Source organism: Plenodomus lingam (genome assembly GCF_022343315.1).
Source record: "Plenodomus lingam strain CAN1 chromosome Unknown contig_8, whole genome shotgun sequence".
Classification (NCBI taxonomy): domain Eukaryota; kingdom Fungi; phylum Ascomycota; class Dothideomycetes; order Pleosporales; family Leptosphaeriaceae; genus Plenodomus; species Plenodomus lingam.
Window position 1 is genome coordinate 495,590 of NW_027093972.1, and position 21,788 is coordinate 517,377.

Consider the following 21,788-nt stretch of genomic DNA (forward strand, 5'->3'; position numbering starts at 1 on the left):
GCTATGGATATCTTCATTGAGAATGTAAGTCCAGCAGCCTCAGGCTGGAAACATGCCTACCCGAGCCAAGACCTATCTGGGCAAGACCACAAGCGGAGCTCGGAATGCGTGAAGCTGTAACTCTATTGATGAGTCACGGGTGGGCTGGTTGCCAGCAATTTGAGGTAGCCAAAAGCTGCGCTGACAGTGTCCTACATAGGTCCCGAGCAACGCCAATCACATCGAGTTGCAGATATTCCTGAAAGACCGACTAGACAAGCTCGGTGTATTGGCTTTCGAAATCAAGAAGTTTCGCGGCAGACAGAATGGACGTCATTTTGCTATACTTACGGTTTCAGATACGAACAATGGCAATGCCTTTCTGCAACTTTATGGCAGCCGCGGCCGGACCACTCCACTCTATCCGTTGATGTTCCAGGGAGAGAGCCTCAGGTTTTCAAAAAGCAATCGTCCCGGTCAGCCTGAGCCTCTCAAAGTACGTACGCTGCAAGAAAAGGAGGAGTCGATGAGAGCGAAGATGAGAGCACCTGGCGACATAAAGCAACCCCTTCGATCAAACCAGCCTACATTGGCTTTCAACTCTTTACGCACCGGAGTCTGGGATCATGATCAGTGTGGACTTGCCTTCGACTCGAAGTTCAGGGACTTGAGGTCTGGATTTGTCACTTTTGGTAGTACGGCAATTGTGCTATACTTACAGCAAAACGCACAGAGCTTCTTCGATTGGCACGGGAGAATCGACATTCCCCATTCTATAATCGACTTTGCCATTCCATCGCACACAGATCTTGGCCGAACAGTAGTTACTTTGGCCCTTAAATCTCCACCAAAGTTCTACAACATCAGTTCTACGGACGATCTACATCTCTATGCCGGCACAGAGCCACCAATTACAGCTGATATTCTCTCTGGTTTTTCCAGGCTGAACCTGGGCACCACGAATAGAACCAATCGACTGGAGCGCCTGTGTTCCTTGAGTTCTCTCCATGATAAAAGCTCAGCCTTGTGCATGGTGTACAGTCTCGACTTTCCCGACATTCGAACAGCACAACATGCATACCAACACGTCAAAGATTTCTCCGTATCAGATACTTATTGCTGGAAGCGTATGACTGTCATTGAAGGAATGCTATGGATAGAACACGAATTCGCTATCGTCGAGAGGGAACTCGCTCGTTATGGCCCACAGATACCAACTGAGTTCAACTTCGCAGTCCGCTTTCAACTCACAGCTCTCCTGCTTGAGGGCTATATTAAACCAGTCAAACTTATTGGATTAATCCCCCACGTTCTTAATCTTGCCCGAATACATGGCGCAGAGCTTACCGCGTCTGCATTGCGACAATTGGCCCGATCGATTCCGATGCCATCACCGAGTAGGGACGCGAGCCAATTTACGATAGAGGCATTTGTAGCTCTCCTGAATGAGAGTATACAGGACAGTAAAGAACGCGAATTGACTGGTTATGATCTCAGCAGAAAGCAGCGGAAGCACAACCACTTGGCACTGACCTACAAAGCCACTATCACCCCAACGGGTAAGTCTCACAACCAAACCTTCACTTTTCAGTTTCCTTGAGAAGATCACCCTCTTAATTGATACATTTTCTCCAGGTATGCTGTTGCGGGGCCCTGACTGGGATGTCTCTAATCGAGTCCTCCGGAAATATGGAAAACATACCGAATGCTTCATGAGAGTATTCTTTGCAGATGAAGACGGCTTGTCGGTATTTTTCGACCCTAGAGCCTCTCAGGATCGGGTGTATGAGCGATTTAGAGGTGTGCTGCGAAATGGTATTACAGTAGCTGGTCGTCGCTTCGACTTCCTTGGATTCTCCCACGCCTCATTACGGAGCCATCAAGCATGGTTCATGACACCGTTCATCAAAGATGGGATCAGTATATGTGCCAGAGACATTATCGAAGACTTGGGTGACTTCTCTCACATCCGATGTAGTGCCAGATGCGCCGCGCGTATAGGACAAGCATTCTCAGATACTATCTTCTCAGTCCGAGTCCCAGACTCGGCTTACGTTACAGAATCCAAAGTAGATGTTAAGAGAAATGGCAGATATTTCTCCGATGGTAATTATTGCCTGTTGATGCTATCAGATTGACCGTTGCTAACATGAACTTAGGATGCGGTACAATTTCACTGGAACTTATGCGCAAAGTCTGGAACGCACTACCGCCAGAACGCCGGGAACAGAGGCCAACCGTATTACAGATACGCTATCGTGGTGCGAAGGGTGTCCTGTCGCTTGACACCTCTCTCGTGGGTGAACAGCTGCATGTTCGTCAGAGCATGACGAAGTACATTGCCAAAGAAGGGTGGAAAGACTTGGAACTCTGCGGTGCAGCTTACAAAGTCAGTAACTGCCGTTCTGCTCATCTTATGGGCCATGCTGATACTTTACAGCCACTTACGGTCTTCCTGAACCATCAGTTTATCAAGATCCTTGAAGATCTCGGTGTCCCAGAGAGAAACTTCAAGGCAATACAGAATGAGGCCGTTGACACACTGAAGCTTATTACCGAGCATCCTATCAACGCTGCTAGCTTCCTAGGTACGTTGGTATCTAACTCGTCATGCACAAAATGCCAGTCAATCACTCGATCCCTGTCGCTAACCTCTTTTTGCAGAATACTCGCATTCTAGTGTCTACGCTAGAACCCCCCGTCTATTTGAATTAATGCATCAGATTGGCCTGTCCTTCCACGCAGACCGATTTCTCACAGATATTGTTGAGGTAGCGGCGATGTCAAACCTGAGAAGCCTAAAGTATCGTGCTCGTATACCCATTTCACAGGGTTACCTTCTCTATGGTATCATGGATGAGACCGGAATTCTGAAGGAAGGGGAAGTATATGTTGCGACCAAGTCTCACGACGCCATTGGCCACAAAAGCAGAAAAATACTCATTGGTGACAGGGTCATTATCACTAGGGCACCCGCATTACACCCTGGAGACGTACAAATAGTGAAGGCAGTTGACGTACCGGAGTACTCGCCTCTTCGCGCACTCCACAACTGCGTCGTCTTTTCGCAACAAGGTGCTCGAGATCTGCCTTCCCAACTCAGTGGTGGTGACCTTGATGGTGATCTCTTCCACATCATCTACGACTCACGGTTAATTCCAGACTTTACTGTCCCTCCCGCAGACTACAAATCGGAACCTCCGAAGGACCTTGGTCGGCCAGTACAGGTCAATGATATGGTTGACTTCTTCGTTGAGTACATGAACATGGACCGACTGGGACAAATTTCAAACAAGCATAAAATAAGAGCGGACATTAAGCCAAATGGCACGCGAGACCCAGACTGTATTCTCCTTGCACAACTCGCGTCGGATGCCGTCGACTTCAGCAAATCCGGCAATCCCGCCGACATAAATAAGGTGCCTCGAGGTTCCGACTGGATTCGACCTGACTTCATGGCCCCCGGCTCCAACCTCGTTATCAATGAGCTGGGCTCAGCGGAACTAGAAGAGCTGGAACAAGACGATGTAGACGCCCCAGACCGCATAAGCGTTCTTGACGCCGACAAAGCACGCATGCGCTACTACCGAAGCGACAAGGTCCTCGGAGTCCTCTACCGCGACATTGACGAGCAAAAATTCTTTGCCAGGATGAAGCACGACTTTGAAAACTTCAGACACAGCTGGGGCGGCCAGTCGCTCATGTCCAAGCTCCGCACCTACATTGAGCGCGAGACCCGTGGCGTCCTCTGGGCCCACCACCGCGCCTTTGCCGAAGACCTGCGCGAATACTACGAGGACAACATGCTCGAAATCATGGACACGCTGCGTCCCACGCGCGGCAAACCCCTCACCGAACTCGAAGTTTTCAGCGGCAATATCCTCGGCAAAAAGGAACGCGCGCCCTCGAGACATATTCGCGAAGCCAATCTCGAGGTGCAAGAGCGGTTTAACCGCGATGTTAGTGCCATCATTCAGCGCCTTCTACGGGGCGATGGTGACTGGGAGGGTGGTGGTGGCGGCAACGACCACAACGACGAGGATACCGAGACCCTGCCACGGGCTATTGCCTGTTTCATGGTCGCGCTCGAGACGGACGGATGGGGCAATTATCGCAGTTTGAAGAGCTGGAAGTATGTGGCTGCTGCTGTTTGCTTGGAGCAGCTTTGGAAGTATCAGGGGGGCAAGTTGAGGCCGGTTTGAGAGTGGTACATGTTGGTTAGTTCAGTCATCGGTGGAGGATTTCCATGGTCTGTTTCTTCCTGATAGGAAAGAGATGGCATGGATGTTGGATGGCGGAATGGGTTTGTACATGCACGCAAATGTGCATACGATGACATGAATATATGACGGTCTGGATTTCGGTTGTGGGCATTATATCCAAATCTCTAAATCTTCTGATATCAGAAATGACCTCGAAATATGCCCATTGACGGGTATGCAATTCATACTTCAAGTAAGTTGCAGAATATTAAGTAGCAACACCAACCTTTTGGCAAGATGGTATTGCATTCGACTTTCCCGTTCGATATATACTCAACCACTGCATGCGCCTCCTAAACCTCCAAATGCTGTCCCGTCCAGCCTCAAACTCAACCCGCCCTCCAGCATCGCGCAGACCAGTGTTTGCAGCTTGCTCAGCGTGAGCCATCTAGTTTGGTAGCATGTTATTCCTTTGCGCCGTCGCACGAACCGTGAGTTGGACATTGTTGACTTCCTCGAGCAATTTGAAGCCAGCATTGAACCGATCAAAGATAGCGTGTACCTCATCAGAGCCCACTGGACGATGAGGTCGGCGATCGCCCAACTCGGTCTGGCAATGTGGGCAGAGATTTGAGTTTCGGCTGGGTACCATTCAACCAGGCGGAGAAGCAAGGCCGGCCAACGTCGTGCCTGCACCTGAAGATGAGGAGGGCTTGGTACTTCGCCTCGTCATATGGCTCGAGGCAGATGCAGCAGCGAGAAACATGGTCGCGGTCATCTCCATTGCTTTCGTTGATACAGATATTTATAGGCCGAGCGGAGGATCGAGAAACATTGGCACCGTACTCATCGACGTCATGGACTAGGCCTACCAGGAGCGGATGCTACCGAGCATGCGTGTGGATAATCTGCCATGTATGCGGATACTGGGTCGTGGAAGCTATGCAATGAGACTCGCAGATTCTGGGTAGCGACCGACCGACGATTATCCAAGTAAATGTAGAGGCAGCTCCAAGGATTGAAACCACCGTGGTGAACTGATAACAAATACAATGTTGGTTTTCACGTACTTGAGAATCAGCGGAAGACAGACCATGGAGATCAAGGACAATGAACAAGAACTACCGGACAAGAAAGAGGGTGGGTGATGCTGACGTGGATGGCTAACTAGGAGGTTAGTAGTGATCCATCGCATCACGCCGCTGATGAATGCTTGCCGTCATCATGACCCTTGAGCAAGTGCAAAGTCGAGAGCATGCATGCAATCGGCAGACATTCGGCCTGAAATGGATACAGGGCAGTTCCCTACAGGAATTCATCCCGTCATACGCTGGTCCTCGTCTCGGTCACCAGGCTCTGCCTGTGGGGTAGATTGGCCCAGTCCACTCAAAGACGCCTTCAAACTCGCAATACGCGCCTCCAAGTCCCTAATTTCGTCTTCTTGATCTTCGCATGTCCTGTCCATGTCTGGCAGCGAAAGGACAGCGCGTCGTGCCTTTTGTATTTTGAGCCTGAGATCGTTGGCGGCAGTAGCAACGTGCTGTGCATCAAGAGGACCGTCGTTGGAAGCTTGGGCTTGGGCTTGGGCTGGAGATGGAGTGGCACCCGGTGGCTGACTTGGTGTCTCGAGGAGCCTCTTGAGCAGTTTGTGCAGATCGGGGAGGACATCAAAGGTCGATGGTGGAGGCAGACGCCGAGGGGCTGCGGCTGGTGGTGGTGGTGGCAGCGCAGGTGTTGCCGAGCCCGTTGGGGGAAGTGATGCTCGCGCGGAAGCAGGCGCGTAGGGAGTTGCTGCCCCAGACATGATGGGCGACTGAAAGATTTCTATTGGTACTGTATGTACCTACAGAGTACTGGGTATGGATATGGGGTACACCGGTAATGTATGTATGCATGTATGTAGATGAAGATGATGGTCAGTCACTGTGATAGGAAATCGGAAATAGGAAGACGCGTTGTCGGCGGTCCTGTCCTGGCAGTGGCTCGGTTGTCGCGGTGGTCAGGGCGGACGGGATGACGTACCGTAGATAGCGTAGTGTGGCCGGTCGTACTCTAGTAACTCTACTATCCAAATGGTCTGTTAACGGTGTGAATCGCGAGAAGTGTAGTAGAGTCGGCGGTAGTGGTGGTGTGGTGTCTAGTCTACGGGAGGATTTATGTGGCTTTTGCCGGGCCTTCTCTTATGGATGCTTTTTTATTTTGGACGTTCGTACATTGTACCTACCTGGGTGTGTCAATTTGTGAACAGATAGCCCCGCCAGCCGAGACACTGCCCTGCCTGTCTGTTGCCCCTCCATGCATGACATAAGCTATGCTACTGAAACTCCAGTAGAGAGCCCTCCATCTATCTATCTTGGGCCCAAGAAAAATAAGTATCGAGTACAAAGACAGCTTCTCTACTCAACCCCAGCAAACAGACTTCGAGGAATTGACCCATCATGGCCAAAGTCGACCAGAAAGCCGTCCTCATCGTCATTGACGGATGGGGCGTTGCAACGGAGAAGTCGCGCAAAGATGGCGATGCTATCCTAGCGGCTGACACGCCCACCATGGACGAGTTCGCAAGACCGGGCTCCAAGACAGCACAGGGCTATACCGAGTTGGAAGCCTCGTCTCTCGCTGTCGGCCTCCCCGAGGGCTTAATGGGCAACAGTGAAGTCGGCCACCTGAACATTGGCGCTGGCCGGGTCGTCTGGCAGGACTCGGTCCGCATCGCCCAGACGATCAAGAATGGCAAGCTAAAGGATGTGGCTACCATCAAGAAGTCTTTCCAGCGCGCCATTGACGGAAATGGCAGACTCCATTTCTGTGGCCTGGTGTCGGATGGCGGTGTGCACTCCCACATGGACCATTTGATTGAGCTGCTGAAGGTAGCAAAGGCCCAGGGTGTGCCCAAGGCGTACATTCACTTCTTCGGCGACGGCCGCGACACCGACCCCAAGTCCGCTGTTGGATACATGGACACTCTGCTCAAAGCCACAAAGGACATTGGTCTTGGTGATATTGCTACCGTCGTCGGTCGTTACTACATCATGGACCGCGACAAGAGGTGGGACAGAGTCGAGATTGGCTTGAAGGGTATGGTGACGGGAGAGGGAGAAGAGAGCAGTGATCCGGTGGCTACGATCAAAGAGCGATACTCCAAGGATGAGAATGACGAGTTCTTGAAGCCCATAATCGTGGGAGGACAAGAGCGCAGAATTCAAGGTATGTCTTGGGCCAAACGCTGCGTCGCGCATGGCATGCGGCTCTGAGCACCTGCATGTCCCTTTACTGATTGGTGCAGACAATGACACCGTCTTCTTCTTCAACTACCGCTCCGACCGTGTTCGCGAGGTCACTCAGCTGCTGGGAGACGTCGACCGCTCGCCCAAGCCCGACTTCCCTTACCCCAAGAACATCGATATCACCACCATGACATCGTATAATCCCAAGTACACGTTCAATATTGCTTTTGAACCCCAGAGAATGAACGATGTGCTTGCGGAAACATTGGGTAAACAGGGTGTAAAACAGTGCCACGTTGCTGAGACGGAGAAGTACGCCCACGTCACCTTCTTCTTCAACGGAGGCGTAGAGAAGCAATTCGAGAATGAAGAGCGTGAGATGGTGCCCTCTCCCAAAGTGGCCACATACGATCTACAGCCTGCGATGAGTGCCATGGCCGTTGCGGACAAGCTCTGTGAAAGGATCCAGACTGGCAAGTTTGAGTTCCTGATGAACAACTTTGCCCCACCAGACATGGTGGGTCACACTGGTGTCTACAAGGCTGCTATTGAGGCCTGTACGGAGACCGACAGAGCTATCAAGAAGGTGTACGATCAATGCAAGGAGAGTGGATACGTGCTCTTTGTGACTGCCGACCACGGGTAAGTGCAGGCTCTAGATTGCTACGACTACACTAGACTGACCATGCATTAGAAACGCTGAAGAAATGCTCACCGAAGAGGGTACACCAAAGACATCACACACAACTAACAAAGTGCCATTTGTCATGGCCAACGCCCCTGATTCCTGGAGCCTGAAGAAGACTGATGGAGTGTTGGGTGACGTCGCGCCCACCATCCTTGCGACCATGGGTCTCCAACAACCCGAAGCCATGGACGGACACAGCTTACTCCAGAAAGCATGAGGAGCTCAGAATGCCGATAAGGATTTTGGCCTTGTTCTATATGTGGCTCCGGGAATTCCCGTCAGATCCAACAAGAACTCAAATACATGAATAGATCAGTCCTCATTATAGACTTCTTAGGGCAGACATGCTTTGGCCTTCACGGCGTGAAGATTCAAAGAGCCCAAAACGATCGCCGCCCCGCTTATGACAAGGTCTGCGGCCTGCCAATCATGAGTAACTTTGGCTTGGCGGAATCAAGGGTCATCCAACGGCCGTCAACGGCGGATCGACACATCCTTATTTTATTCTATGTGCTCTCCTACTGTTGCGACAATCTTTTCCACACTGTTATAACTACCCAGTTTGAGTTTACGTCTTGTAACGTCTTCAATCCGCCGTGAGCGATTCTGTTGGGCAATCTCGTGACGATCACCATCCATATACCTGCCCCACCAACGCCCATTGAGGGGCAGTGTCGCGTACATTCAACCCGCGACATCATTGCGAGCTCCGTAATTGATAGACTGCCATCCTTACCTGGCAAGACAACAACGGTGAATTGAAGCTCGTGATATACGACAAGGACTCCAGTGGACGCCCGCATTTTTGAATCCATCAGCTGGCTGTGACAACCTAGCTTGCTTGGCTGTCCTATTCAGCTCACGTCCACAAACGACAATTCAGCTACGATCCAACGTGGAAGATCTGCCCTGGTCAGCGTCTGCACCACCAGCGTGTATATATTTGTAGGCCTGCAATGGTCTCGAACGGCGGCTCAGGAGCGCAGACTCCGCAGACCCAAGCCCAAGTGCAGCCATGTCGGTATAAGACTGGCAAGACCTTGGGCGCAGGTAGCTATTCGGTAGTCAAGGAGTGCGTTCATATTGATACAGGAAGATATTATGCCGCCAAGGTTATCAACAAGAGACTTATGGCCGGCCGTGAACACATGGTAAGCCTCAAGCTAGGCTGCCCGCATACTTCGATAGAGCTGACGGACAAAAGGTTCGAAACGAGATTGCCGTACTGAAGAGGGTTTCCATGGGCCATAGAAACATATTGACGCTGGTGGACTACTTCGAGACTATGAACAACCGTAAGGGACACTCATTCACAGCTCACACGGTGTGGAGTGATTAATTGCAGTCTAGTCTATCTTGTCACCGACCTTGCGCTTGGAGGTGAACTATTCGATCGAATCTGTCGCAAGGGTAACTATTACGAGTCTGACGCCGGCGACCTCATCCGAGCCACGCTCTCGGCCGTCGCATACCTCCACGACCACGGCATCGTACATCGCGATTTGAAGCCAGAGAACCTTCTCTTTCGAACACCTGAAGATAACGCCGACCTTTTGATCGCCGACTTCGGATTATCACGTATCATGGACGAGGAACAATTCCACGTGCTGACAACGACATGTGGGACACCAGGCTATATGGCACCTGAGATCTTCAGGAAGACTGGTCACGGAAAGCCAGTGTAAGGCAACCCATCCTATGTCTATAGGGTGCTTCTGACTTTTCGTACAGTGATATTTGGGCCATCGGCGTGATAACCTACTTCCTGCTTTGCGGCTACACGCCCTTTGATCGCGACTCAAACCTTGAGGAGATGCAGGCCATCCTCGTGGCAGATTACTCCTTCACACCCCTCGAATATTGGCGGGGTGTCTCCCTCACAGCACGAGACTTTATTCGTCGCTGTTTGACCGTTGATCCGGCGGGACGCATGACCTCCCACGAAGCCCTTTCACATCCCTGGATCACCGATCTTGGCAAGAACCCCCCTGAGAGCGAGGAAGACCTGCTGCCTACTGTCAAGAAGAACTTCAATGCTCGACGTACGCTTCACGCCGCGATAGACACCATCAGGGCTATCAACCAACTTCGAGCTGGAGGTGCCGCAGGCATGATGGATGGTAGACAATCAGGAGAGCCTCGACGTGGTGCACCACCAGCAAACATCCCGCAGCCAGCCGAGGAGCCTGATGATCCTATGGAGATTGACAGCAGAGGGCACGGACACGGACAGACTGAAGAGATGATCCGTGAACAGGAGAGAAGGATCAGAGAGACCCAGCAGGGGCTATGGGGAAAGCGATGATTGAATCCTGCTTCCTGTCGGACGACAATCTATGGTATGGAGCATAACCTTTGCGCGACTTTGACTTTTTTGGTTCATTCGATGGGGGCTGGCTGGATCACCCCCTATACAAGCTTGTTGCTTGTGAGATTATGGCGTGTAGCGTGAACCAATATACGGTCTGGGCCACCAGTGTCCTTTTTCTCGGCGTGCGAATTTACCACGGTCTAGAGAGAAGACTATAGTTCCTTTTGCTATGCGTGAGGAAGAACACAGTATGACATTGGCCATCTGTGTTGTGGCTGACGACGATCTGAAGGCTCACCCCAGCGAACATCAGGGCTGAGTACTGGGGCCTGAAGACTTACCGTCGCCGCAGCTCCACTTGAATGCATATGAGCACTAATCAGCATTTTGCTAGCGATAGTCGGCGTTGCATTTACACGTTCATTGTGTTTTATATCACTACGAGGAATTTCATCCTTTGTTTTCTCACTCTATGGACGTCTGGCGGGAGATCAAGATGCACGTTGCAAGTATTGTTTTTTTGTAACTGAACTCTTGCAACAATGATTTCGACAAGCTGTGAATATCAGCATAACGAACTACTGGTCGGAATTGCAGTTGGATTCTGGCCTGGCATATATGCAAAATACACGGGAGAAGCTAGGTTGCTTGCTGCTAGCCCCACCAGTCACGACTTACGCGGCCGGCCAATACCGGTAAAGCCATTCGGGCGATGGCGCACCTCCCTCGACCACAACAAACTCCTCCAAGCTGTCGCAGCATCGATACTCGACATTTGCATACCTGATTTGTTTCAACCTCCTCGCAAGAAGTTGATGAGATACTTTGAGACTGACGCATCAACACAGCCTGGCTGGATCGCTCCGCTGCTCGCCTCCTGCAAGATCACGTTCAGCCCCCCCGTGACCATCTGGGTTGGTCACAATGAATCATCAACTGCCACTCCCGCTCTACAATACACTCTATGAATTCAATCAGCTCCATGCATACACTCCTAATCGGCCAGCAGCCTATCCAAATCAGCAGCAGCAGCAACCACCATACTCTCCGAATCGACAAGCATCCTATCCAAATCAGCAGCAGCAACAGCGGCAGTCGCCATACCCGCCGATCCAGCAAGCGCCATATCCTACAAGTAGACAGCCCCCTTACTCGCCAGGTCAACCGAGACCATATCCAACCAGCCAGCTTCCAACACCGTACCCGACTGCCGATACACCCTATTCGGACAGCGATTCCAGCGTCGAAGATCTCGGCCACTCTGATGACGACCTAGGGCGGCGACGATTGGAGCAAGTGGAACCATCAGACTCAGAAGAGTCACCAGAGCCAACAGAGCCAACACAGCCAGCAAATGTGGTAGAGCCAGCAGAGCCCGCACCAGCGCTCACATTCGATGAACGCAGCAGGCTGACAAAGAAACCTGCCTACAAGCCTCGCAAACGTAGCCATGGCGACCTGCACGACGTCCCACCCGAGGGCATCGATCTGTCGCGCGAGCATGAAGACTCTTTCCAGCCGCGCGACCTCCTGCCTCCACCCGAGCGCGTATACGACAGCTTTGATGAGGCCATTGCCGCGGTGACAACGTTTGGACAGGCTCACGGGGTTTCCTACAACAAGAACAAATGGTCGCGTAATATGCGACAGAGACTGATGATGGTCTGCAGTCGCAGTGGCGTACACAAGGACGTACACAAGGAAGGTACCAAGCGCAGAAACATGGGATCCAGCGCTTCGAAGAAATGCGATTGTCGTATGCAGTTCTGGATCCTAGCTATGGACTATACCAACCTTGAGGGTCAGTGGAGAGTCAAATGGGCAAACGACCGGAAAAGTATCGTCCACAATCATCCACCGCAGCGTCCCAAGGTCAGCAATAAACGAAAAGCACCAAATGAACCTGCGCCTCCTACACATCCACGTATACCGGTTTTCAAGATCGCTTAGAGGTAGCTGTGTACTTGTATACGAGGAGGGCATGTTGTTGAGTCGCGCACAGGCACTGCTGTCTAAGGTATTTGTCACCTTTGGATCAGGCGCTCCCGTTCCTTCCGGTTCGACAAAATCATGGCAGCAGCAGGACTCGCCAAGCCAGCTTTCCCTACACGATTAGGTAGAGTGCTGTCCAATATCCAAGCTCACCGAGTGCAAGCATTACACCGTGAACGTGCTCAACTCTCTTGCTTTCAGCGCTGTTCTACTTGGTTGAAACTCAAGTAGGTCTCTTCTTCGGCCCGAATCAATACTGGCCGGCCACGCAATCTCGGTGCGTGTCCCCAAAACACCAAGACTCACCCTCATACAGCACAGCCATCGTAGTGCCCCTGCAAAAGCCTCCGCGTCTGATCCTCGATGCTTAGCGTTGTGCTCCGCCTCACAAGCTACTGCTCACTTGAGGAACTCTTCCCGGCCAATCAAGCTTGTTGCTTAGACATATCCGGTGCTTTTGATAGGCCGCGCCTGATCCGCATAGTCGATTCTTGAGGACACTGCTATGGCGACTGATGGATTGACTGACTAGGGTACTATGATAGATCTCGACTGATATTATGCCAGCAATATGTGCGCAGCCACACAAGTCACACCGTATACCGTATCGCATCATGAAACCAGACGCGATCTACAAATGCAGCATGTTGACCCGTTATCATCATGCACTGAACTCTCGTAAGCAACGGTTTGACGATGGCTTGGCTACTTTGATACCTCATCCTCTCCGCGCGCTAGTTCATTGGCGGCACGGTCAAAGGGGCCTCGCAAACAAAGAATCAACATTTCGTTCTTGGCAATGACGGCCGGAGCAAGCGTCTTTACGATGGGATTCGGCCAAATGTACATCTAGATCATTGCATTTGAATGATTGCGCCGCAGTCGATGAATATATATACACTGTGGTTGTGCAGTCTTGGAATTGAAACAGAAACCTTACTCGAGCGAGGTTACTTACTTCCGGTCTCATTGCCACACCAGGTGTATTTCGAAGAAACTTTTCTTTATATCATCTGCATCTAGGTGTACAAAACATCAACACCGTCCACGATTTACAGCATGCGTTCACACATGCTCAAAGCGGCGCTCGCCGCGTCCTCTTTTGGTACATTCTCCCTCTTGGTGTATATGTCCAAACACGACTAACTTTCCCACAAGCTATTACAGCTCAAGCGCAGATCTCACAACAATGTGTGGCCTCCGACGTCTGCTTCGAGCTGAACATCCCCGCTACAACAGCTCAAACAGGCAGCGGCGATATATTCTTCTCAATCAGTGCGCCAACGACCTACTCTTGGGTTGCTCTCGGTCAAGGAAGCAACGGCATGACCAATGCCAACATCTTTATGATCTATCAAGATGGTCGCGGCAATGTCACTCTCTCGCCCCGGCATGCTGTTGGAACAACAATGCCTCTATTTGACCCTGAGATTGATGTCGAATTATTGGGCGGAAGTGGTGTGTCCAACGGCACCATGATGGCCAACATCAAATGTGGAAACTGCGAGAGCTGGCAAGGTGGTAATATGGACTTCACAGCCACCAGTGGAGGCTTTATCCACGCCCGACTCAGCGGTCCATCGCTCGACTCTACCGATGTTGAACAAGCCGTCAATTTCCACAGCAGCTACGGAGTATTCTCATGGCCTTTTTCATCGGCTGTCGGTGGTGCAAGCGTGAACCCCTTCGAGGACGCCACTCTCACAGCCAACACCACAACCTCTGCTGCCGGCGGTGGTGGCTCCGGCATCAACGATGCCGCCGTGCTCTGGTGTCATGGCATCTTCGCCTCCGTCGCCTTCGTCTTCCTCTTCCCCCTCGGCGGAATTCTCATCCGCGTGGGCAACTTCCCAGGCCTCATCTGGGTCCATGCTGGCCTCCAAATGTTTGCTTGGGTCCTTTTCATGACAGCCTTTGGCTTAGGACTGTACTACGGCATCATGGACAATTACATGCACGAGGCCCATCCAATCATCGGCATCGTCCTCGTCGCTATGATGCTCGTCCAACCTCTCTTCGGCTGGCTGCACCATCTCCGCTTCGTACGCACCGGCGGCCGCACCGTCTTCTCGCACAGCCACATCTGGATCGGTCGAATAGCCATCATCCTTGGCATGATCAACGGCGGCCTTGGCATGAAACTATCCGGCGTCACCAACAGCTACTACATTGTCTATTCTGTCTTTGCAGGCGTGCTCGGCCTGTCGTACATCGCCTCCATCATCTACGGTGAGACGACGAGGAAGAGGAAGCTTCAGAATGGCTCTCTCGGCGACAGGGAGAAGCTCGGGAATACAGAACAACAGGCTGCTTTCCATCGGCCAAGTGACGCGCAAGCAGGCACGAATACCAGGTTGTGAGGCGGGAGAAATGCGGTGCTTTTTTGTGGTTGGCACCTTACGGCGTGTCTGTTTTGTGATGATCTTGGGCGTTCTTTGTGGCTTTTTTGGGGGGTTAACCTAGCGGGTAATGGGGTACCAAAACAGCGTGGAGTAGGACCGGATTGTTGGGTTACTTTTTTATCGTGTTTGTGTCCATGGCTTTTCTTCGGTGTGACATATCAGTCATCGGGGGAATAGGATGTCCTGTTATGTGGAAACGAAGCAATTTACCGTATTCATCATCCATGAAATCATGCATCCATTCACCCATGCGTGCATCCATTCACGAATCCAATCCAATCCCCATGCAACCAATTCAAATCCCCCAACTGCCGGAAGTCCAACCCCGCGGAACCACTGCCACCCCTCCCGCGATCCTCGGCCTTTCTCCTTGCATTGCCAAACGCTAGAAATGTTGACTTTCTGGATCGTCCCTCACTCGCTCACCTGGACTTGGTTTGCATCTCACATGTTGCGTTGATCTTGGCGCTCATGTCAGTCTCCTGCGCGGGCTCGAACTGCCGTACACTCTACCGGTAGACTAGTCTTTAGAGTCTAGAGTGTCATCTTCATCTTACTTGGGATCTTATTGCTGGGCTGGACTTGGGAGGTTTGCATGACATGGCGAATGGGTGCTGGCAGTGTTGGTGACTTGTAGAGTATACATTGGATTACTTCCCATTTCTCCAGCCCATTCCCCGGCTGGGCTGGCTGGTTGTAGTTGTATACAGCCACATGTAAAGGCACAATCGACAGAGGAAGCAGGTCAACTGGCCATAGGAAAATTGCAATCGACAAGTGGAAGGCGCGGTGACGTTGTGTTTGCCTGTGGTCGCCCGTGCGAGCGCAACCGGAACGCGCTAAAGACGCGTCTCGTCGCGTGGGGCAGTCTGCGACGCAGCCACACGTCAACTCCAACTCATCGCAAAATTGTACATGTAAGAAAGCGTGAGAATGTCTTCAGTTACAGGAAAGTGAGTATTGTGAGTGCAAACAGTTGTTTGGTATGCTGATGCAATTATAGAAAAGTTGCGAGAACCTACTCGCGGCAGAAGAAGCGGCCGTTGGACGACGAAGATGCACCTACGAAGCGCAGACGCGTCGAAATCACAGGAGAGAACAGAGCGGCTGTTACTCCAACACAAACAGAAGGCTCGATTCCTCTTGGAAACTCATCTCCTCGTTGCGGTACTTCGGCACCTCCCACCTCAAGTCCCAGAGACTTGCCTGCTATCTTTTCGGATGAGCCACCTCGGTCTAGTCCACCCTCGTCGCCAACACCACGCAGCTCCCCACCAGCTCTGCACAAGCGCCGACCTGTGTTCGGATTCCTGAAGAAGCATGTAAAGTCCAAAACACCCGCCAAGGAACCTCTCACAGAGCGAAGCCACAATGCACAAAGCGCACAGAAGCAGCCGCCTGCGAAGATGAAGCGCATGGTACAAATGCAGCTTGACTTGGCGATCCAGCATCGCAAGGCATGCAAGACGTGCGGTATGGAGTATATACCATCAAACGCCGAGGATGCAGCACTACACCGGAAGTTCCACGCCATGAACGTTGGAGGGGTAGACTTCACCAAACCCGTCATCGAGCGTTTTCGAAAGACCGAGGTTTGGAGTGGTGGTGATGGGAGTTTCATCTCCGTCATAGGACGCAAAGATGCCCTTGCGCTGCGTAATAGAGCCAGCGACGTGCTGAAGGTAGTCAACACGGAGCTCGCAGCTGTTTCGATACCTGACGAGGAACTGTGGGGCCAGGCTGGCCGTACAGTCTTTGCGGACGCGCCACTGGAAGAGCTAAAAGCAGCAAAGACGGCCGTGCTGGCGGCGGAAGATTATTACGCTCCGCTTGTCGACCGATTCAAAGTCTATCTCTACTTCCGAGGCCACAAGTGCGTGGGTGCGTGCTTAGCGGAGCGAATCTGGGAAGCCTACACGGTTTTGGGTCAAGATGACGTGCCCGAGAAGACGTGCGAGCTTCCTCGGCCGCCTCAAAGCTCGTCGATTTCCATCAGTACTGTGTCGGAGCCGGCTCTGTTGGGCATCTCACGGATATGGACGTCTACTCATTGTCGGAAGCAAGGTGTAGCGTCTAGGTTGCTGGAGACGGCGCGATGTGATTTCCTGTATGGATTAAAGGTTGAGAAGGAGCTGGTTGCGTTCAGCCAGCCCACGGAGAGTGGAGGCAATCTTGCGCGGAACTGGTTTGGTAGACAGGCGGGGTGGCATGTGTACATTGACTGAGCCGGCGAAGTGAGGCAGTCGTGGCGGGAGAGATTAGCGTATGCGGGTGTACGTAGCATGTGAAGCGAGTGCACATGGCTGGCGAGTGTGCTGTACTTGGGTATGGTGGGCACGGTACCGGTAGGGTAAGCATCGTCAGTACTGAGTACCATGGAATCCTGGGCCACTCGTCCGAGCCGAGTACGATGCGAAGATCCGGCAGACAGATCTAGATAGTCGGGGAGTTTGGTATTCATGAGCCTGGCCTTGGGCCTGACAAAAGATGCAACCTTGGAAGATGGCGTGCGAGGCGTGGGCCATGGGTTACTTACTCTCTTCCTCTTCCTCTACATGTCTGGGGCTTCTCCCAGAGTACTACTCTAGCTCTACTATAGTTCTAGTGCACGTCTTCGCTGGCTCGCCGCCAGATCTGCGCGCGCGTGCATGTCGGCGGCCCTTGTTCACTAAAGCCCGACGCTCGCTCAGCCAACAGTGAAGACGACGACTCTGAGCGGTTGCACTATGCTCACCGCTCCTTGCAAGCGATCCCCGCTTCCACGTAGGATGCATTGCTCTTGATCTTCAGCATGTCATCTGGGAACCCGTTCCGCGCATCGCAGCTCTACACGCGCGACGGCCCGTCGCCATCCTTGGCCTACACTGATAGCGGCGTGTCTGAGGCGCAGAGGGGAAACAGTGACTATGGTATTGCCTCGCCTTTTTTGTCTTTCGAACAACCTGGGATTGAAAGAGTAATCCTCTGACAGTGCTCGGAGACTCCGTCTCGCCCCCGCCGCCAAAGTTTAAGACAAAGAAGCAAGTCCGCATAGTCTCTCCGACCGTCTCGATCCCCCCGCATCCGGAAGCAGGAGATGATGACCATGCTGCCGATGATGTAGACGGGGCCTTTCAACAGGACGTCTATGTAGACCGATCATATCAAGACTCGTATCAAGATTCATACACAGGCTCGCTGCCCTCGATAGCTGCCATTGGCTCCTCCACCAACGCTTCCTCGCCGCAGGGTGACTTGAAATCCCAGAGTACGTGGGAGGGCAACAATATGGCTGCGATAAGCATATCGCCTGCGCCAGCAGCCCATGTGGGAAGACGGCAGAGCACACTATCACCGACTGGTGTTCCTGCAAATCCCTTCTCACGAACGCTGGCGTCGTTGGAGCCACAAACACAAGAGACGGCAAGCGCGGACGACGGGCGGACGGGTACGGAAAAGCAGACAACAAGCAACAAGAGGGCGACATTAGATGTAGAGAGCTTCAAAAACCTCCTCTTGACGGGCAAACCGACTCCGCGCCCATCCGCCCAGTCCCCGCAAACAAGCGTCGCACCCAACACACTCAGTGCTCCGCAGTTGGAGAGCGGGAGTAGCACGGACACCTCGTCGATATCTCGCCAATCGCTGTACGAGTCGGCACAGGAGACACACCAGGAAACTCCGCGGACGTCGTATGAGATGCCAGAGTCGGAAGAGGACGAGAGCATGGGTCTGGTGTCGGAGGTGAAGAAGGGCAAGAAGAAACCACCACCTGCGCCCAAGCATCGACATGGCAAACTCGTGACGCCGAGACAGCCGCAAGTAGTCTCGTTCGATAGCTTCATGGCTACAGAGCCAGCGCCTGTCCCGACGCCACGATCGAGGAACAATTCAGACGTGAACAAGCCGCTGCCGCCAACCCCAATGGTCCCGTTGCAGCAACAGCATATCAGTGCCCAAGACAGCACGCCACCAGTACAACCAAGATCGAGTGATGCAGCACCACCGACATCACCAAACGCAGAAATCGTCACAGTACAGAAACGGGTACCACCCCCTGTTCCCCTCTCCCGACGACAAAGTCAACTCCGCAATTCCACAGCAGCCATACGCTCACGAAGCAACTCCTCCCTCACGATATCCTCCCAACACTCCACCGACCCAGTCTCCAGCCCACCCCCTCACACCCAAGATCCAACCTCTTCTGCAAAATCCCCTCCCCCTCCCCCACCCCCCTCGCGCCACGGCGCCCGCCTCCCCAAACTCCCCACCTCCAGCGCAAACTCGCCAACCAGCGAACTCCCCCAACGCACGAGCTCCACCCGCACAGCACCCCCTATCCCCCTCTCTTCCGCCTCGCGCAGAATTACCGTAGACTTCACCTCGGGGCCCCCCTCCACCACCGCCCCAACCACCGCCCCAACCACCAACCCCATCCACCGCACCTCCTCCCTCTCCTCCACGCGCCCCACGCCCCGCACCGTCTCGGGCGAAAGCACAGCCAGTCTACCGCCACCCCCGCCCCCGCCGCGTCGCCGCCAGTCAAACCGGTCCAGCATGGAGCAGCAGCGCCCGCTGCCGGCGTCTACATCGTCGCCCGTGGAGTCGGGCCGGACGAGCGGGGAATGCCATCGCTCGAGTTTGGACAGCGGGAGGCGGAGAACGAGTGGCGCGAGTGAGAGGGAAGTGCAGAGGGAATTTGCGTATGCAGCTGATGAGAGGAAGGAGGGCAATGCTGGTGGTGAAGGTGGTAGTGTTGCTGCAGTCCCAGCCGTGACTACACTCTCCCTCCCAACCCCCGATCCCACTCCCACTCCCACTCCCACACCCGAAACCATGCCAAACGGCACCGACGACATTGAACAAGGCGAGGATCCGCTAGACACGGATGCAGCAGGAGTACATGTCGCCGTCCCCGTCGCCGTTGATGCGAATCCCAATCCCAATCCCAATCCCAACTCCACTTCCAATCCAGAAATAACCCCACACCCCCTCCCAGCCACCGAAACAGCGAATATTCTAGATGACATGGAGCGTTTTCAGCGCGAAATCGATGAGTTGAGGAATCGGTTTCGGCGGGCGGGGTAGCGTTGTGGTGGGGAGGAGGTGGTGGTGGTGATGATGGCATAGCGTATAGTGTAGTGTAGTGTATAGCGTGGCGTGGTAGAGTCAGGTCAGGTCAGGTCAGGTCAGGTCAGTGGAGTGTAGGGGAGTGTAGGGGAGTGTAGGGAGTGTAGGGGAGTGTAGGGGAGTGTAGGGGAGTGTAGGGGAGTGTAGGGGAGTGTAGGGGAGTGTAGTGAAGCATAGCGTACAGTGTCTTGACTTGGTGCTTGTCCATTTTCTATCTTGTCCTTTGGTGTGTGGGGTCTACATGGATTTGTGTCTTCCCTGGTCTGGGTCCTGGATCTACCTCAAGAGTCTCCAGTTTTTTACTGCCTTCCTCTTTCCCTTCTTTTTGCACTCAGTCGTACGAGGAGTGCCGATATCGTTATCAGATCCTGTGCTTTCAAGGTAGCATCAATCACCAAACGACCAATATTCAAGTCGTCCAGTCGTCCTTATATCCAGGTTCAAGCATCACATCCACATCAAGGCAAGAGCTTGCGACACTTTCAAGTCAATTTGTATTAGACATCGAGGAAGAGCTACATGCATGCTAGTCATGATGCGCTGTTCGTCCATGGTGGAACCCGTTCCCTAGAAAGCCGCCAAACTCAAAGATGGTACCCTCTGACATGATCTTTGCTCAACGACAGTAGCTCGACAAGACAAGTGGTAACGGTACCGTTGATGCCAGGTCATAGCTCAGCAACATCACGTCGACCCTGAGGTGACGCGAACAAAGCGAGAGTGTATGGAATTAGACAATCACAGCCATGGCAGCGGCAGCACCTGCGACCAGGAGCGAACCCATGTTGGCCAGGGGGGTCGCCAGGGGAGCGCCGGCGGTAGAGATCTCGGGAGCTCCACTGGAAGATGGGTGCAGATTAGCAGCAGTGGTAGAAGTGTGGACAACAGTGGTGCTCATTTGCGAAGCAGCAGAAGAGGGACCATGGCCAGGAGAAGTGACGACGTCAGAAGCAGAGACACCTGGGGCACCACCCGAGCTGGGAACGACTGGAACGACTGGTGCCTCCGTAGGGGAAGCAGCAGGAGGACCAGAAACTGGTGGAGCTGGGGCAGGGCCGGTGGAGTGCGGGACCCCAGGTTCACCACTCAGTGGAGCAGTTGCCGTGGACTCGACCGACGAAGCCGGAGGGGCAGGCGGTGCGACTGAAGCTGGAGGAGTAGGAGCCGGGTTGACGGGCTGACCGCCGCACTCAGAGACGGTGACGGTGACAGTAACGGGCGCAGCGCAGGCTGGAGAAAAAAAGAGTGGTTAGTTTTCAAAGTGGACAAACATTGCTCACAGAGCTTACTCACTCTCGTTGGCAGCGACAGCACAGACGAGCGCAGCGACTGCGAGCAACTTGAATCCGAACATGGTGACAGCGGTAATGTGTTGGGACTGGGAATATGCTATGGCTGGGGTAATATGTTGGAGTTGAAGCTGGAACTGCAGGAGGTGGTAGAGTGCGGTGGTGATGGTGGTCAAGGAGGGGGGAGGTGGTAGTGGTAGTAGTGGTAGTGGTAGTGGTAGTGGTAGTAGTGGTAGTAGTGGTAGTAGTAGTAGTAGTGGTGGTGGTGGTGGTGGTGGTGTTGATGGTGGTGCTAAGGAGGTCTCTGTTTGCAGATGGCAGATTTGCTGGGACTAGTCGTTGGGGAAACAGGAAAGAGGTGACAAGGCGGCGTAGAGAAGGAAGGCGTGGGAAGGGGAGAGAAGGGGGCAGAAGACGCAAGAAGGCCCTGGACTGCAAACGAGAAGCAAAGAGGGGGAGGAGGAGGACTGTCCGGGACGGGAAGGAGCGTGGTAGCTGTGTTTATGTACCCCCGGCGGTGGGGGGGGGGGGAGAAGGAGCACAATTGGTGTCACTGACTGTCACTGACTGTCACCGTCTCGCCCACACA

General features: G+C 53.2%; 9 protein-coding genes across 9 annotated transcripts; 7 read left to right on the forward strand and 2 right to left on the reverse strand.

Annotated features, from left to right (window-relative positions):
- Nucleotides 1-3: 3 nt before the first annotated feature.
- On the forward strand, nucleotides 4-4,181 carry IAQ61_010198 (uncharacterized protein; the record flags this gene model as incomplete). Its single annotated transcript, XM_066098696.1, has 7 exons — nucleotides 4-24; nucleotides 134-139; nucleotides 200-1,538; nucleotides 1,615-2,085; nucleotides 2,139-2,368; nucleotides 2,420-2,567; nucleotides 2,644-4,181. 7 exons carry the CDS (start codon nucleotides 4-6, stop codon nucleotides 4,179-4,181), a joined length of 3,753 nt encoding a protein of 1,250 aa, XP_065951241.1.
- Nucleotides 4,182-5,496: 1,315 nt separating this feature from the next.
- Nucleotides 5,497-5,985, reverse strand: IAQ61_010199 (uncharacterized protein; the record flags this gene model as incomplete). Its single annotated transcript, XM_003841525.1, has 1 exon — nucleotides 5,497-5,985. One exon carries the CDS (start codon nucleotides 5,983-5,985, stop codon nucleotides 5,497-5,499), a length of 489 nt encoding a protein of 162 aa, XP_003841573.1.
- Nucleotides 5,986-6,542: 557 nt separating this feature from the next.
- On the forward strand, nucleotides 6,543-8,596 carry IAQ61_010200 (uncharacterized protein). Its single transcript, XM_003841526.2, has 3 exons — nucleotides 6,543-7,388; nucleotides 7,468-8,050; nucleotides 8,103-8,596. Exons 1-3 carry the CDS (start codon nucleotides 6,620-6,622, stop codon nucleotides 8,311-8,313), a joined length of 1,563 nt encoding a protein of 520 aa, XP_003841574.1. The 5' UTR covers nucleotides 6,543-6,619; the 3' UTR covers nucleotides 8,314-8,596.
- Nucleotides 8,597-10,401, forward strand: IAQ61_010201 (uncharacterized protein; the record flags this gene model as incomplete). Its single annotated transcript, XM_003841527.2, has 4 exons — nucleotides 8,597-9,247; nucleotides 9,301-9,391; nucleotides 9,447-9,777; nucleotides 9,828-10,401. The coding sequence occupies exons 1-4, from the start codon at nucleotides 9,053-9,055 to the stop codon at nucleotides 10,399-10,401; spliced, it is 1,191 nt and encodes a 396-aa protein (XP_003841575.1). The 5' UTR covers nucleotides 8,597-9,052.
- A 930-nt stretch (nucleotides 10,402-11,331) lies between these two features.
- Nucleotides 11,332-12,357, forward strand: IAQ61_010202 (uncharacterized protein; the record flags this gene model as incomplete). The annotated part of the gene is made up of 1 exon (XM_003841528.2): nucleotides 11,332-12,357. One exon carries the CDS (start codon nucleotides 11,332-11,334, stop codon nucleotides 12,355-12,357), a length of 1,026 nt encoding a protein of 341 aa, XP_003841576.2.
- Nucleotides 12,358-13,458: 1,101 nt separating this feature from the next.
- IAQ61_010203 (uncharacterized protein) lies at nucleotides 13,459-14,759 on the forward strand (the record flags this gene model as incomplete). Its single annotated transcript, XM_066098697.1, has 2 exons — nucleotides 13,459-13,504; nucleotides 13,558-14,759. The coding sequence occupies 2 exons, from the start codon at nucleotides 13,459-13,461 to the stop codon at nucleotides 14,757-14,759; spliced, it is 1,248 nt and encodes a 415-aa protein (XP_065951242.1).
- A 975-nt stretch (nucleotides 14,760-15,734) lies between these two features.
- On the forward strand, nucleotides 15,735-17,026 carry IAQ61_010204 (uncharacterized protein; the record flags this gene model as incomplete). The annotated part of the gene is made up of 2 exons (XM_003841530.1): nucleotides 15,735-15,754; nucleotides 15,805-17,026. 2 exons carry the CDS (start codon nucleotides 15,735-15,737, stop codon nucleotides 17,024-17,026), a joined length of 1,242 nt encoding a protein of 413 aa, XP_003841578.1.
- A 566-nt stretch (nucleotides 17,027-17,592) lies between these two features.
- IAQ61_010205 (uncharacterized protein) lies at nucleotides 17,593-19,868 on the forward strand (the record flags this gene model as incomplete). Its single annotated transcript, XM_066098698.1, has 2 exons — nucleotides 17,593-17,710; nucleotides 17,773-19,868. The coding sequence occupies 2 exons, from the start codon at nucleotides 17,593-17,595 to the stop codon at nucleotides 19,866-19,868; spliced, it is 2,214 nt and encodes a 737-aa protein (XP_065951243.1).
- A 772-nt stretch (nucleotides 19,869-20,640) lies between these two features.
- Nucleotides 20,641-21,264, reverse strand: IAQ61_010206 (uncharacterized protein; the record flags this gene model as incomplete). Its single annotated transcript, XM_003841533.2, has 2 exons — nucleotides 20,641-21,140; nucleotides 21,204-21,264. 2 exons carry the CDS (start codon nucleotides 21,262-21,264, stop codon nucleotides 20,641-20,643), a joined length of 561 nt encoding a protein of 186 aa, XP_003841581.1.
- Between the last annotated feature and the right edge of the window lie 524 nt (nucleotides 21,265-21,788).